This window comes from Nuphar pumila, chromosome 15 (genome assembly GCF_984573655.1).
Source record: "Nuphar pumila chromosome 15, dmNupPumi1.hap1.1, whole genome shotgun sequence".
Taxonomy (NCBI): Eukaryota; Viridiplantae; Streptophyta; class Magnoliopsida; order Nymphaeales; family Nymphaeaceae; genus Nuphar; species Nuphar pumila.
This window is the reverse complement of record NC_143263.1, coordinates 81,507,792-81,524,032: the sequence shown is the minus strand read 5'-3', so window position 1 is coordinate 81,524,032 and position 16,241 is coordinate 81,507,792. Positions and strand designations below refer to the sequence as shown.

Here is a 16,241-nt window from a genome sequence, read left to right as displayed (position 1 = left end):
GAAAGACACAACATAATTTAAAAGAAAAATACGGTAAAAAGACATATATACAGTCAATATAATGACACTGACCATGCTTCAGAAATGTTGGATTAACTATGTTAACAATGCATGTCAAAGGCAAACTAAGTTTGCTACATGAACAATGAAAAGTCCACAATATAATGGAAAACTATGAAAAGGAGAAAATATGAAACATTTTAAAAATAGCATCAATTTAAAAATATTTTCACGTCAGAATATTTTCAAATTTCTCAGTTTCTCTATGTTTTAAATAAGATTTATTGTTAAATCTTCGTATCTTCATCTTTTATGTTTTCTTTTATTAATCTCAAAATTTTCTTGAGACTTTATAGAAAAATCCCACAATATCCCAAGAAATTGCCTCACAGAGGTATCCTCGAGACTTTGGTACACATGCATGCGCTCACATGCTATTTTATTGTCATGAAATGGTGACACTATAATGGAGGTATGCTTCATAACAAGACCCAAACAATGCATGCTTACTAACAGGATGATCTTGGAGCTTATGACACACCTTTATTTGCTGGACATGCTTGAGATCTACATCGGCATATTTGAATGTTATAGGATGCCAACCTTGCCTTTCCATCTCGGTTGCAGATTGATTCCACGATGTATATGTTAGAGTTCTTCTTTCAAGTTCATTCTCAAGATTCATCATCTAAATCCAAAGCAAGAAGTTAGCATAAGCACCAAAAACATCAATCAATGATCAATAACATGGAAAACAAGTAATACCTACCATATTACTATTTTAAATTCAGTAGTAACAGTGTACAAACAATATTTGTAAACCACATGATCAATGATGTATAAATTCCACAACATTTAAACATAATTGAAGGCAAATACAAAACTTACAGAAAGTAAGGTCTGCACATAATGCTCATCAGGAATACAATTGTGCTCCTTCTGAACAATTGGTCTCTACATTACACAAAAAAATTTAGTTACTTATTGTATGTGTGTGTACGTATACGTGTGTGCATGTGTAAATGGTAACGTGTGTACACAAAAAAAAGTTTATATATATATATATATGCATGCATGTACATGTGCCACACATGGGTGGAGAGAGAGAGAGAGAGAGAGAGAGAGAGAGAGAGAGAGAGAGAGAGAGAGAGAGAGAGAGAGAGAGATGTGCACAACTTTCCTGCAATGTGATAATAGTGCCCAAAGAATATATCAGGATATCAGTTTTAATATTTCTTTAATTCAGTCAATCAAGGCCCCCCTTCCATCGCGAGCCAAATCATCAGTCACATTTTTTCTTTATGTAGCTTTCGATGCACCCCCCCCTTCAAGAATCACAACTTATACCTAAATTGTACAGGCTTTGAGATAGTGGAATGGCAACTTTGAAAACTTATCACATCCTACCTTTTGTATTTGTCAAACTTATGAAGTCATGATGGACTCTTATAAGCTATGTTTTGATTATTGTGGTTATCAATTAAGGAGATTAATGGGTAGTGCAGCACTAGCAGCCCTTTGTGAAGATACATAATGTGCATGCAATCGAGCAAGGATCCGGGGAAACTCCTTGTTTGCATGTCTTCTGTATTCCTTTGAATAGCCTGAACACTTTGCATCGGTCGGATACATCCTACACTCCTAATTGAAAATATAATGCTAGAACCTCAAAAGTAAACATAGAGTTGTCCACATTCAACTTCACATTAGCTTTAACTTTTGCTCGGCTTAGAAGACTCAAGCATACAGTCCAATGGAAAACATGGCACAGATTGTCAATCACTTGACAGTCTTTGGAATCAATCACGAGTGAAACTTCATGGAAATCCAAGTCCTTTACAAGCCAATAGGTAGGCCAAGCTCATGTCTTCAAAAACACTTGACAACATAATGATTAATTAAGTTCAACAGCCCAGAGAATGAATGACTCAAATAAAATGGACAAACATGATTAGCACTCTGCAGATAACAGATCTGCAACACCTCCCTTGTTCATGTCCGTTACTTTGATTGGCTAATACTGGCGCTTTGCATCAACCTGTAGAGGATTGAGTGGCCAAATCCTCACAAAGTTCTGTTACAACATGACAAATGCTATGAGCAAAGTTCTAAATTACTCAGTGAAATGTGTAATGAAATATGCGGAAAGGCAAAGAGTGCATTAAGCACTTACAACATCAACTAAAGAACAAACAAAAAGGGCCAACACCCAAACCCACAAGAGACAACACAACATAAAAATATAAATGTCTCTTATTGAAAAGAGAGAGAGCTCTCAAGAGTGAAGAATACAAGAGGGGTTCACCCCTATTTATACACAAAAAGGAGGAGAGGAGAAGTGACCTTTTGGCCTTAAAAGAAGAGCCACCTAGGGGCTCCCATGGAGTCGTTGGGAGCCCCCAACGGTCACAAATGTGACCGTTGGGGGCCCCATCGACTCCATGGTGGGGCCCCTTTTAGGTGGACAAAAATGCAAAAAATAAAAAGTAAAAAATGAAAAAAAAAGAATTTACAAAAAATAAAGAAAAGAAACAAGTACCCCTGTCGGGTACTTGTGAAAAGACTAAAATACCTCTATCGGGTATTTTAGTTAATACATATATATATGTATATAAACATATATATATATATATATATGAATTACATGTATTTTAACACCCTCCCTCAACCTTTACGGAGATATAACCGAAAGCTTGTTAAGGAGAAACAAAAAACGAGGAGCAGCAAGGACCTTAGTGAAGAAGTCCGCCAACTGGTACTCAGATGTGACATAAAGTAGTGCTATGGTTCCTCTCAGGTATTCATCACGTAAATAATGGCAATCCATCTCAATATGCTTAGTACACTCATGGAAGGTGTGATTGCTTGCAATATAAATTGAACTTTTATTGTCACAACACATCTTTGAAGGAGTAGAGATGACAATGCCCATATCACCGAGGAGACTTCTTAGCCATACAAGTTCCATATTTGTAGTGGCCATAGCACGATATTCCGCTTCCGTTGAGGACAAGGATACTTTGTGCTGCTTCTTGCATCTCCAAGAAATCATAGAGTCACCTAAGAAAACACAAAATCCCGTAGTTGAGACTCGGTCATTGGAATTTCCTCCCCAATCAGCATCAGTATAAGCAATTAAATCAAGTGATGAGGAGGAGGAAAGAAAAACTCCCTTAGTTATGGTGTTTTTGATATATCTGACGATCCTTAAGACTGCACTCATGTGCACGGTTGTAGGTGCATGTTGAAACTGACTGACAGAGTGGACAACATGAGCTATGTCTGGCCGAGTAATGGATAAGTAGGTTAAAGACCCAACAAGTTGCCGGTAGGGAGTAGGATCCTCGAGTGGTGTTCCATCTTCCAACCTTAATTTTGCATTGATGACTTCAGGGGTTTCTGTCTTCTTATCATCAGAGATACCAGATTTGGAACAAATGTCAGCAGCCAGTTTCATCTGAGAGAGAATGTACCCTCGAGGAGAGTACGCCACTTCAATCCCTAAAAAGTATCTTAAGAAACCAAGATCAGACATGTCAAAATGTTCTTTTAAAACTTTCTTAATATCATAAATTCCTTGCTCATCACTTCCAGTGATGATCATATCATCAACATAAAGTAGTAAAATAGCTACTGAAGACCCTGCACTTTTCACAAACAAAGCAGTGTCAGTATAACATGAACGAAAATTCAAACTTGTCATTACATTACTAAATCTATCGTGCCAAGCTTTTGGGGTTTGTTTTAAACCATATAATGCCTTTTTAAGTTTGAGAATTTTATTTTTACCAATACATACTCCTGGTGGGGGATCCATGTAAACTTCTTCATTTAATTCGTCATTCAGAAATGCATTTTTAACATCTAGTTGATAGATAGGCCATTTTTTCACTGACGCAATGGCAATAATAGTCCTAACACTAGTCATTCTAGCAACAAGTGCGAAGGTTTCTTCATAATCTATACCATATTCTTGAGCATATCCTTTAGCTACTAATCGGGCTTTATAACGTTCTAATGAACCATCACTCTTAGTTTTAATTTTGAAGACCCATCTACATCCAATGGATTTCTTTCCAGTGGGTAACGAAGTTATTTCCCAAGTTTTTGCCTTTTCAAGGGCACTAAGCTCTAAGTTCATGGCTTCAACCCATTGGGGAATGCTTTTGGCCTCATTATAGTGTGAAGGTTCATGAAGTGAGTGCAACACAATTAGACACGCTCTATACCTTGGAGTTAGGGACTCATAGGAAACAAACCTATTAGGAGGATTGGAGATCCGACCGGATCTCCTTAAAGAGGTTTCTTCTATGTTGGATCCTTGAGAGTATTTTTCTAAGGCGCTCATTTGAGTTTGTTGACCACGCCTAACATAGGTTTGGATTGGTCTATTACTTTCATCCACAACATTGTCAAGAGGAATATCCTCTAGGTCATTTAAAGACTCATTAGAGATTTCCTTTTCGTGAGGAGTCTCATCTTCTTGAGATAAAAGATCAAATAAAAAAGCATATTCACTTTCGTTAATATCTTTAGTTTTCACAAAACCATTTTCATTTTCCAAAAATGTTACATCTTTGGATACATAGAGTTTGTTATTTTTTAAGTCAAAACATCTAAAACCCTTTTGATTTTCTCCATATCCCAAGAAAACACATTCCATAGCTTTAGGAGATAATTTGTCCCGTTTATGTGTAAGGACAAAACATTTACACCCAAAAATTCTTAATCTATTGAAATCGGGTGTTCTTTCAAATAGTTTTTCATATGGAGATGTATTTTGTAAGGATGAAGATATCATTCTATTTATTAAGCAAGTTGAGGTTAAGGCCGCTTCGGCCCAAAAACTCTTCGGAATTTCTTTTGAAATAAGGAGTGTCCTAGTGGTTTCCATGATGTGTCTATGCTTTCTTTCGGCCAAGCCGTTTTGTTGGGGAGTCCTATGACACGATCTTTGATGACAAATTCCATTTACTTCTAAATAGTTTTGAAATTCATTTGATAAATATTCTCCACCCGAATTGGATCTAAGAGTAGAGATATTACTTGAAAATTGATTTTTAACTATCATATGAAATTTTTTGAAGAAGTCAAAGACTTCGGATTTTAAATTGAGAAAGTAGATCCATACATACCTAGTGTAGTCATCAATGAAAGTAACGTAATAGGAGTACCCTCCTTTAGACATGACCGGGGAAGGACCCCAAACGTCCGAATGGACTAACTCAAAAGGTCTTTTAGACACAAAAGTTAGGTTTGGAAAAGGAGTGGATTTCATTTTGCCAAAAATACAATTATTGCAAACAAAATGTTTCTCATTACAAAATTTCTTTTCAAATGGAAATGAGTACATTTTTGAGAAACTTGGATGTCCAAGTCTTTGATGCCAAATTTCAATATTTTTATCTTGGACATGGTTACAAAAAGAGTTAGTGGGGAGTTTCAAGTTGCTCATGTAATAGAGATCTCCCCTCCTATGGCCTTGCCCAATCTGCTTCCCGGACCGGAGATCCTGTATAAAGCAATCCTTAATTGAGAAGGAGATTTCACATCCATGATCACATATTTGAGCAACAGAGAGAAGATTTAAATTAAGTTGAGGTACAACTCTCACGTTTGGCACAAAGAAATCTTTGGAAGAGTTTAAAGTTCCAAAACTTTTTACTTGTAAAGATGTACCATCGGCAGTTGAAACATATGAGTTTTTTATAGTTATTACACAAATCAGAAAGCTCATTTTCAAGCGGGGTCATATGAAAGGAAGGTCCAGAGTCAAGGATCCAAGAAGACATACCTAGAGGAGAGGAAGAAGCTATGGCGGCACCCGAGGTTGATGGTATCTTGAGTAGAGTTTGTAGTGCTTCCGATAGTTGAGCAAGAGAAAAAGATTCCTTCCCTTTGATGGTTTCCTCTTTCTTTTGAGTAGCTTCTTCAACAGAAGCAACCTTGTTTTTAGGTGCTTCATTCAACTTAGGGCAATTAGGTCTTATATGACCCGACTCTTGACAATGATGGCAAATGACTTTTCTATAGTTGCCATTATAATTATTTTGCCTTCCAAAATGTGGAGGTTTGTAAGCTTTTATATGGTTGTCGGGTTTTGATACGGCCAAAACATCATCTCCTCCTTTAATCATGCCAAGACGAGTTTCTTCTTGGCATATTTCGGCTATGGCATCTTCCAAGGGAAGAGGCTTAGATCTATGTAGGAGGGAAGATCTAACTTGTTCATATTCGGGCCTAAGCCCATGTAAAAATTGGAAAAAGTGCTCTTTTTCCATTTGTTCTCTCCTTAATTCCACATCCACACTAGAAACCCATTTTGGTTCTAGTAAAGATAGTTCATCCCATAGGGGTCCAAGAGTGCTAAAGTAATCCCTTACACTCATTTCTCCTTGCTTGATAATCTGGATTTTTTCTTGAAGAAAGAATTGACGAGCAAGGTCTTTTTGAGTAAACATACCTTTCATAAAGAACCATGCTTCATTAGCCATCCGAAACTTGGCAATGTTGGCGTAAATCTTGAGCTCCACATTGTTCATGAACCAAGCAAGAATCTTGGCATGCTTACTTTCCCAATCTTCCACTTTAGATTGGTGATCTTCAATGGCCTTCATGCGGGCATTTCCTTCAAGAGCTTTTTCTTTATCACCATCAATCTTAGTTAGTTGGAGTTGTGGTTCTGGAATGGTGCCCATAACGTATCCCCAAAGTTTTTTACCTTTGAGGTTGTTCTCCATGGCGGCGGCCCACATCATGTAGTTGGAGCCATTGAGCTTGAAGGAGAGATCAATCTTTTGTTCTCCTTCCATTTTAATCACTCACAAGAGGATAAATGAAGAGAGATACAATAAGAAAAAAATATAGCTACACAACTAGCTATATTAAGAAGAAGAGCATACACAAGGCTCTGATACCATGTAATGAAATATGCGGAAAAGCAAAGAGTGCATTAAGCACTTACAACATCAACTAAAGAACAAACAAAAAGGGCTAACACCCAAACCCACAAGAGACAACACAACATAAAAATATAAATGTCTCTTATTGAAAAGAGAGAGAGAGCTCTCAAGAGTGAAGAATACAAGAGGGGTTCACCCCTATTTATACACAAAAAGGAGGAGAGGAGGAGTGGCCTTTTGGCCTTAAAAGAAGAGCCACCTAGGGGCTCCCATGGAGTCGTTGGGAGCCCCCAACTGTCACAAATGTGACCGTTGGGGGCCCCATCGACTCCATGGTGGGGCCCCTTTTAGGTGGACAAAAATGCAAAAAATAAAAAGTAAAAAATGAAAAAAAAGAATTTACAAAAAATAAAGAAAAGAAACAAGTACCCCTATCGGGTATTTTAGTTAATACATATATATATATGTATATAAACATATATATATATATATATGAATTACATGTATTTTAACAAAATGATCTTGCGATCCAGTAAATCTTGACCAATTTGAAGGGCAGTCCAACACTACCATATCCCCATGTGATAAACGGTCCCATTGACCTAGTGAGACTTTGAACTACTAAGTTTGAAACCACCCAGGCCATTAAGTGTTTGATGCAACTCAACTGATTGATAAGTTGCATGTAAATCCCAAGCCCTATTAACAAACCTTGAAGATCCCCAGAGAGAGAAACTGGATGAAAAATATGGATACTTACTGCAAATATCCAACTACCTCTCTATGCAAAGACACATGATCCTCCTAGAAGAGATGAATGGAATACCACTCAAAAGAGTCTGCAAGAAAGTCATGGAAAAATTAGTAGTTCCAATAGGCTTTAGAATTTCACCTCCAAGAGTTGGAACAGGGAAAGAGAAAGCCCCCTAGGGACTGATCGTAGTCACAATTGTCAAAGCTATCATGATATTACTGAAAGTTTTCCACAAAACACCACCAAAGGTATTCCATCATTATATTATGAAAATGCCAGTAAATTGTTTTTTACATGTGGTAGCATTATCATAAAGAACTCCTAACTTATAAAATCTGTACTAATTCTCAAATTTCTAATATTTTGATGTTTTCCACTTTGCTTATATCATTACAAAAATATCAATGGTGTTTCTTCTCTTCTTTTTTTCTTTTTCTTCCAAAGCCTTTCTTATAAGGATGAGTAATTTAAATTAGCTTGACTGCCTTGTGGATATTTTTAACTTGATTCATTGTGAGAGGAATATTTAAGATTGAGTAGATGTACCGAACATAGGGGGAAGACATGATACCTTAATTGGAATCCTGGCTATTTACTATCACGGTAAATATGGAAAGAAGACTAGAATAAGGCTATCAACTATCCTTGCCTTCAGTCAGATGGAGATGAATGTTCAGGCTCCATTCAATGATGAGGGTGGAGTATTCATAGATTGACTCATGTAAAGCCAGGTGAGTTTATGCTAAGGGTGTCAATGGGTCGGGTTTGGTTTGGACCCAGGTGGAACCAGACTTGGACCCAGTTTTTGGGTATGGTATTGGGTCCGGACCTGGATCTAATTGGGTCCACTATAAGAAAAACCATATCTGGACCCGATAAGAACTACATGAACCAGACCCGGACCATACTCATTAAAATCATATTTTTTATCATTTTTACATTGAAAAATTGTGGGTCGGGTCCAGGTCTGGTATAAAATTCCACAAACTATACCCGGGTCCATGTATTAATTGGAGCTTCGGGTCCGGACCCAGGTCTTAATTGGGTCTTATTATTTATCACCATACCCAGACCCTATAGGGTTTGGTTCGGGTAAACCCGACCCGTTGACACCCCTACTTTATACCTTTGGAGGTAGCAAGCCTGTTCTTTTCTCTACTCCTTTCTACATGCTCCATTTTATGAACATACTGATGTGGCAACTTTGTAACACCTTAGATTTTTTCGGCTTTTAATCAAACTTTGCATTTTAAATATAAAGAGCAAAGGAAAAAAGAAAAATCTGAAGATCCTTCTTCCTTTAATTTGGAATTCACCTTTCAGAGGCTATGGACCAAACAGCTCAGTCATGCCTCCTCAGCATGCACCAATCACAAATATGAACAAATGAATAACTGAGAAATTCACCTGATGCACTTGTCAACTATATTCAGCGTTTAGATTTTCAGTTGAATACAGCCCTATGATGACGGATGTGCAGAATTTCCAGCAATAGCTGGGTGAGACCCAGATACACAGAAGGTCACTAACAAATAGAATCTTTCAACACACCAATGATTAAGGCAAACAAATCACATCACCTCTTTATAAGGTTGACTTAAATTAGTTTGATATTTTGATTTGCACAGACCATTGAATTAAAGAGATTACACAAGCAGATTAATCAAATTGATTAAATAATCAAGGAAAACATATTACTCCATAGCAAGTAAATTACAAAACCTTAAGCATCAATCAAAGGAAAAAGCAGCAAGCAGAATGGATGGAACAATGCAATTGAAAAAATTAAGTCACGTCAAGACAGCAGAAAAAAAGTGTGAACTCACCCTACTACGACCTGCTTCATGATCCAATTCCGGACGTCTCTGTAGAAAGATTTAAAATGTGAAAAGTCCTTACAAATCTGTTAATTTTATAGTGCTGATACTAATTGATGCTAACCAATCATAATTTATTCATGTAGATGTGTGGATTCATGATGGACCCAGGAAAAAAATGCATCCAAAACTGGTTAGCATATTTTTCAGATTTCTACATACTTTTAAACACTGACATTGAAGAGTTTTTATCTTTTAAAAAACCAACTAGTTAGGAAAGAGGAAAAAATAAAAGCTCGTTCATTGTTTCCTCACTTCCTAACTGTAACCATTCTCATTGTTATTGGTAAAAGAAAGAATCATGTAATGAAGAACATGATCATAAACTTCCAACACATCCACAGGCATGAACTCTTGACATATCCATGGGCATGAACTACTACAAATATCAAATTTAGAAGCAGTTTTTCTCAAGTTTCCATGAAGTTTCTGAGGATAAATCCTAACCAAAGGGATGTCAACTACATTGTTTTTTTTCTGTTCTCATCTTCGTTTTCATTGCTGAAATCTGTTGTTGAACATTTTTTGTAAGGAATTACATAAACATAAACAGGCAACTTGTCACAGCCTTTGGCAAAACTGACACTTGACCAAGTATTTTACCATGAATTTAAGTATATTTGTTCCTCGGTTGTGTATGAAGTCTATTTTCAACCTTAGATCCTTTTGAAGTCCAAACAACCGGTTCTAGGAGGCAACTCAAATATGTGCCCAAATTTATGTTTTCAAAGAGTGATGAATCTCGTCAATCCACAATGAAATAATTTGAAGGAAAACCTATCCATATTGGCCCAGCCCATGTTTTTTTAATAACATTATACTCTTATACTCCAACAACAGCTACACAACTTCTCCCTCCCTTTGGCCTCAGAAGCTCACATGCATTACAAGTGGAACTAGGGTTGTGCACACCCAAATCATGGTGGTTCAAACTAGGTTCCGTAGAAGACAATGTTCAAGCTCAACTCAATCAAGTTCAAGCATGTCTCATCTAAACTCAAGCCAACATGTTCAAGTTATCAAAAAGGAAAAAAATTATGAAATATCACAAAGTCTTAGAGAAAGCTTGTTGCCTTTAAGTGAGCCAAGCTTAAGCTTGAGTTCAGCTCATTTAACTAGAGAAAACTTGTTTTGTACTCACACTTAGCTCATTTGTTGAACAAGTGATCTCAAGCTAACCTCAAGCCTCTCCCAAGTGGTTCTGATCATTGCCAAACAAGTGGAATGAGAGAATACAACCCCTTTAAATGGGGACATGCTCTTAGTTACAACAAACTAAGGTAAAAATACAAGGATACCCCTATAAATAAAGATATGTACACAAATGTGGGGTAGCACAAAAGAATCATGAAAACTATATTACATTTCAACACTCCCCCCCTCCAAACATGAAATGATGCTAATGGAATCATTCCAAGTTTGAAAAGAAATGTTCTAAAGTGAGACGGAGAGAGACTCTTGGCGAACACATCAGCTATTTGCTCTTTGGTTCCCACATGTGAAAGCGAGATGATTTCATCCTCATAGGCATGTCTGGTAAAATGACAAATCAATTTCTATGTGCTTTGTCCTCTCATGAAATTCAAGATTTTTGGCAATGTGAATTGGAACTCATGTTGTCACAATAGAAAGGAGTCTTTTCACAAATGTCTACACCAACATCTTTCAATAGCCACCCGATCCATATAAGTTCTGTGGTTGCTTGTGTCATGGCCTTATACTCAGTTTCAGTTGTGGATAAGGATATTCTTTGTTGTTTCTTGCTCTTCCATGAAATCAATGAGCTTCCAAGAAACACAAAAAAACCAAAAAGTAGATAATCTATCTTTGGTGGATCCTCAAAAAACAGCATCACAATATGCGCTAAGGTCACATGAAGTAGATGAGGATAAAAACATATCATACTGCATGGTGTCTCTGACATATCTAACTATCCTTAGAACTGCTGCTAGATGTAGTGATCTTGGAGAGCTCATAAACTGACTAACATGTACAACATAGGAAATATTTGGCCTTGTAATGGTAAGATAAATCAAACTCCCAATCAATTGTCTATACATAGTAGAATCTTCCAATATCTCCCAATCTAAAGCTCTTAGTTTCGCATTTGCCTCTAATAAGAGAATCCACTCATTTTGTATCCTTAGCAAGTTTTGTTTTTGTTACCAATTCTATGGCATATTTATGTTGAGCCAAATAAATCCCACACCTTGAGTTACTTCAAGGCCAACAAAATACTTCAAAATTTTCAAATCCTCCATTTCAAATATTTTGACTAGCTTTTCTTTTGTCTCTGCAATCTTTTGAACATCATCACCTGTAACAATCATGTCATCCACATATAAGAGGAGCATTCATTTTACATGACATGATAATGAGATAAATAGAGCTGGATCATGATGACTTTGTTCAAAACCCAATGACCTCACAGTTGAGCTAAATTTCTCAAACCACCCTTTTGAATGAGAATATCCATGAGGAACTGCCATATAAACTTCTTTATCTAAATTACCATTCAAGAAGGCATTTTTTCACAACCAAATGCCACAAATTTCATCCCTTAAGAGCTGCTACCACAAGAAGAGTTCTAATGAAGGTCATATGTGATACTTGAACAAATGTTTTTGCATAGTCTATGTCATACTGTTGACTATAGCCTTTGACAACCAATCTAACTTTGTATCTTTCCATTGAGCCATCTGCCTTTGTTTTGATCTTGTAAACCCATTTGCACCCTACTACATTCCTTCCAGGTGATAGTTTCACAAGCTCCCAAGTTTGCATTCTTTTCAATGCATCCAACTCTTCAACCATTGCTCTCTGTCATTCCTCTTGAGAGGTTGCCTCTACATAAGAATCAAACTCAACATAGGAATGAATAAGAGCTAAGAATGCACGATGTTTTGAAGAAAAGAATTCATATGAAACAAATCTAGTGGGAAGAACAGAAACACGAGAATTATGGAGTACATGAGGGAGAGGAGAGGGACTAACTTGAACTGTATCATCAGAATCAATTGGAAGGGGACCAAGATTGGCCTCTAAAGATGTAAAACCCAGTTTAAAAAAAATAAATAAATAAAAGAGATCGGACCCAGGTCGGATCCAGACCCGACCCGGATCCAACCTGTGCCCAGCCCCTCGAAAACCCCTTTTCAGAGGGGCTGGCAGCCCACAGCAGGGGGAGGATCTCCGGCTTTAAAGGGGGACCAATGTCACATGGGTATGGGTACAAGTACGGAGGGTACGACACAGAAAATCCAAAAAATGTAGGTATGTGGACACGGCTATGTATACACACACACACACACACACACACACACACACACACACACACACACACACACACTAACAACAAACAAGATTATTTTATTCAAAATTCAATAATAAGTAACAATGAGGGGGGTAGGGTTTATCGGGGTTAAGGTGGGAACCAAAATGGCCCTGTCCTTTGACCCAGGTCAAAACACACACAAAAAAAACTGTTATTTGGGTCATGTTGGGTTGGACCTCACCCAACATGTACCCGTACCCGTACCCGTGTCGAGCAGCGTCGACACGGGTACGGCAGGTGCATCGACGTGTCTATGTTACATAGAGGGGGACATGCGCTTAGTTACAACTAACTAAGGTAAAGATACAAAGATACCCCTATAAATAAAGATATGTACACAAATGTAGGGTAGCACAAAAGAATCATGAAAACTATATTACATTTCAACATACTCATAATATATTCCATTTGTATTAGATTCAACTATCTATTCTCGAGCTATACAATATGCATTCTTAACTTCTATAACTTGCATAGAGATTTAAAATAAAAAAAGAAAATTAACCATATCTTGATGTACTCAGGAAGTCTATGTTACATATATATATACACACACACACTAACAACAAACAAGATTATTTTATTCAAAATTCAATAATAAGTAACAATGAGGGGGGTAGGGTTTATCGGGGTTAAGGTGGGAACCAAAATGGCCCTGTCCTTTGACCCAGGTCAAAACACACACAAAAAAAACTGTTATTTGGGTCATGTTGAGTTGGACCTCACCCAACATGTACCCGTACCCGTACCCGTGTCGAGCAGCGTCGACACGGGCACGGCAGGTGCATCGACGTGTCTATGTTACATAGAGGGGGACATGCGCTTAGTTACAACTAACTAAGGTAAAGATACAAAGATACCCCTATAAATAAAGATATGTACACAAATGTAGGGTAGCACAAAAGAATCATGAAAACTATATTACATTTCAACATACTCATAATATATTCCATTTGTATTAGATTCAACTATCTATTCTCGAGCTATACAATATGCATTCTTAACTTCTATAACTTGCATGGAGATTTAAAATAAAAAAAGAAAATTAACCATATCTTGATGTACTCAGGAAGTTTAAATTCAGCACGTATAGCTAAAATATATAATTCATCAAACAAACTCCAATAATTAAAATTGATAATTGATATCTTAGAGACCCAATCAGAGCCAGCCAAACCCAGCATATAATGACTAATAATCAATTCTAGGCTTTTAACACCAAATAAAGCTTAATGTGATTCATTAACCAGGTTGTACCATGCAATGATTCTTGAAAGTCTGAAAGACTTTGTCATCAGCAATGATGACCTCAGCATGTCTTCTGGTTACAGTAATCCACTGAAAAGCAACATGAAATAAACCCAAAGTTAGAAGAAAATATTAATAATGAGACATTATCTTTCAAACCCAAATTTCAATTTTCATAAAAGCAAAATAAGCACAAAGATGTCATGATCAGAGTGAAACAAAACCTGTGAGCCCTTCCTCCACTTATCTTTTGGTATCGTAGGTGACATCTTAGGGTTGTAGCGAGATTCTTTTAAATCAAGAAAGCTAGAAATAACAGGGAACGGAAAATGACATGAACAATCACAGAAACATGAGAAGAAAACATTGCAAGTTCACAACAAAATAATGCTTGAAATAGTCACAAAGTGAAAAGATGTATGAAGCACCTAATGTAGAAGTTATATTGTTATATTCCTTACACAAATAGGGGCAACTAAAGAACCAAAAAGAAACACACACACACACACACACACACATAATATATATCAGATCAGGAACTAAGTCCCTTCACCCACCTGTCCACAAAACTTCTTGGAGAAGACATCAAATAGTCATACACATAGCTGAAGTTGTACAAAGGAACACAACTGCACTAAAGATTGCCATCATTAGTTCTGAACCCGATAATTGAGATCACCATACAACACAGAATCAGTCGATCCTAGAAAGTTTAGAACGAAATTTGCAATGCAGAAGCTAGAAAGGCGCAACTGCAATGACGCCAACAAGAAAAAGATCGTGCGAAGAGAAAAACTCCATTATTGTTTTCTGCTATCAAAGAAATTGAACATTCATTCCCGAAATAGTCGCAATAGAACAATTCCAACTATCAAGCCAATCAACAAAAATTAACGAATGACAACTGCCTAACTATTGTATACAATAATTCAACAGAAATGAGGAAAACATGGGAACATTTGGCTAATATGATAAAATTATGGATGCAATTGGTAAGAAACTCATGGAAGACATGGCAACCTGTCAGAAACAAGAACAAAGCGTTGATTCGCTTGATCCTGAAGAGCTTCAGCAAACAACATACGCTCCGCTTGGATCATGCTCGCCTCTCCCCAAGCAACCTACATCCCCACCCCAATAGTCAGAAATTCAAACATCGAAAGCAACAATTGAACCAATTCAGCTACCGCCGATCAATAAAGGAAAAAAAAAAGCCCAAACCTGAATGCTATGATTCAACTGGCGCCCGTAGCAATAGGAGCACTCCGTCGTCGTGTGGTCGAAGACGAATCCGGGCCGCGAGTGCACGTAAATGGAGAACCTCTCCTCACCTGCACTCTGTGCCCTAGACTCTTCATACCGGAGCCCCGATCCAAAGAACCATCCATAAGGGGAGAACAATGGGATACCTTGAAGAAATGCTGCCAGAGGAAATCGAGAGGAAGGTGTCGCCGGGCGAGGAAGAGGAAGGCGATCTTCGGCGCGCCGCTAACTGGCGCATTGAAAATAGCCGGGATCGGCGGGCTGGGCGCGAATCGGGGGTCGTCGGCGACGCGGCGGATGGCGAAGATGCAGAGGACGACGCAGAGCGGGATCACCACCCTCAGGCCCAGCCAGAAGTACGGGGCCGACGGTCTCTTCTTCATCACAGCACCTGCAATTTTTTGCTCAGCACCACAGAAAGATAGAACACTGCAGCAACACCCTTTCTCTATTTTTGTTTCCTCTTTTTGTGAAAGAGTAGTCCCCGCACGCCTGACTTCAAAAGTGTTTTACGATGAATCACAAGTTAGAAGACACCGCCACTGATAACCCAAAGCGCCGCTAAACTTTTATCAGTGAAACCTTGAGTTAGCGCCAGCTGTATTTATTCACATCCTAATTCCAACCGATCAAAGCAAAATAAAATGAGAAGAAAAATGATGATCACATGAAATTGGATTCAAATTTTTGTTACTGCATCAAGTGAAAAAGCAGAAAGGAAGGACATTAAAAAGGTATAACAGAAAGTTAAATTTCAAAAGAATTGACTCTCTCTCTCTCTCTCTCTCTCTCTTTCTCTCTCATGAAGTGTGGTTAACCTACCCAAGAATGAAGGGGAGGGACAGAGCATCACTTGCCTTTCA

At 37.7% G+C, this 16,241-nt stretch overlaps 1 protein-coding gene across 2 annotated transcripts in view; it reads right to left on the bottom strand.

The window, feature by feature from the left end:
- The window catches only part of LOC149815760 (glycosyltransferase BC10-like), a 33,348-nt gene extending 17,504 nt beyond the window's left edge, over nt 1-15,844 (bottom strand). Inside the window, exons 1-9 of one of the 2 annotated variants that reach the window (XM_089989463.1) lie at nt 15,525-15,844; nt 15,337-15,453; nt 15,136-15,236; nt 14,673-14,744; nt 14,340-14,421; nt 14,125-14,205; nt 9,483-9,521; nt 889-954; nt 542-688 (exon numbers count right to left, since the gene is read on the bottom strand). In XM_089989463.1, coding sequence (XP_089845589.1) covers nt 542-688; nt 889-954; nt 9,483-9,521; nt 14,125-14,205; nt 14,340-14,421; nt 14,673-14,744; nt 15,136-15,236; nt 15,337-15,453; nt 15,525-15,761 — 942 coding nt within the window. In that variant the 5' untranslated portion in view covers nt 15,762-15,844. The remainder of the gene's footprint in view (nt 1-541; nt 689-888; nt 955-9,482; nt 9,522-14,124; nt 14,206-14,339; nt 14,422-14,672; nt 14,745-15,135; nt 15,237-15,336; nt 15,454-15,524) is intronic. The other variant, XM_089989464.1, reaches the window with a different exon arrangement.
- Nucleotides 15,845-16,241: the final 397 nt, after the last annotated feature.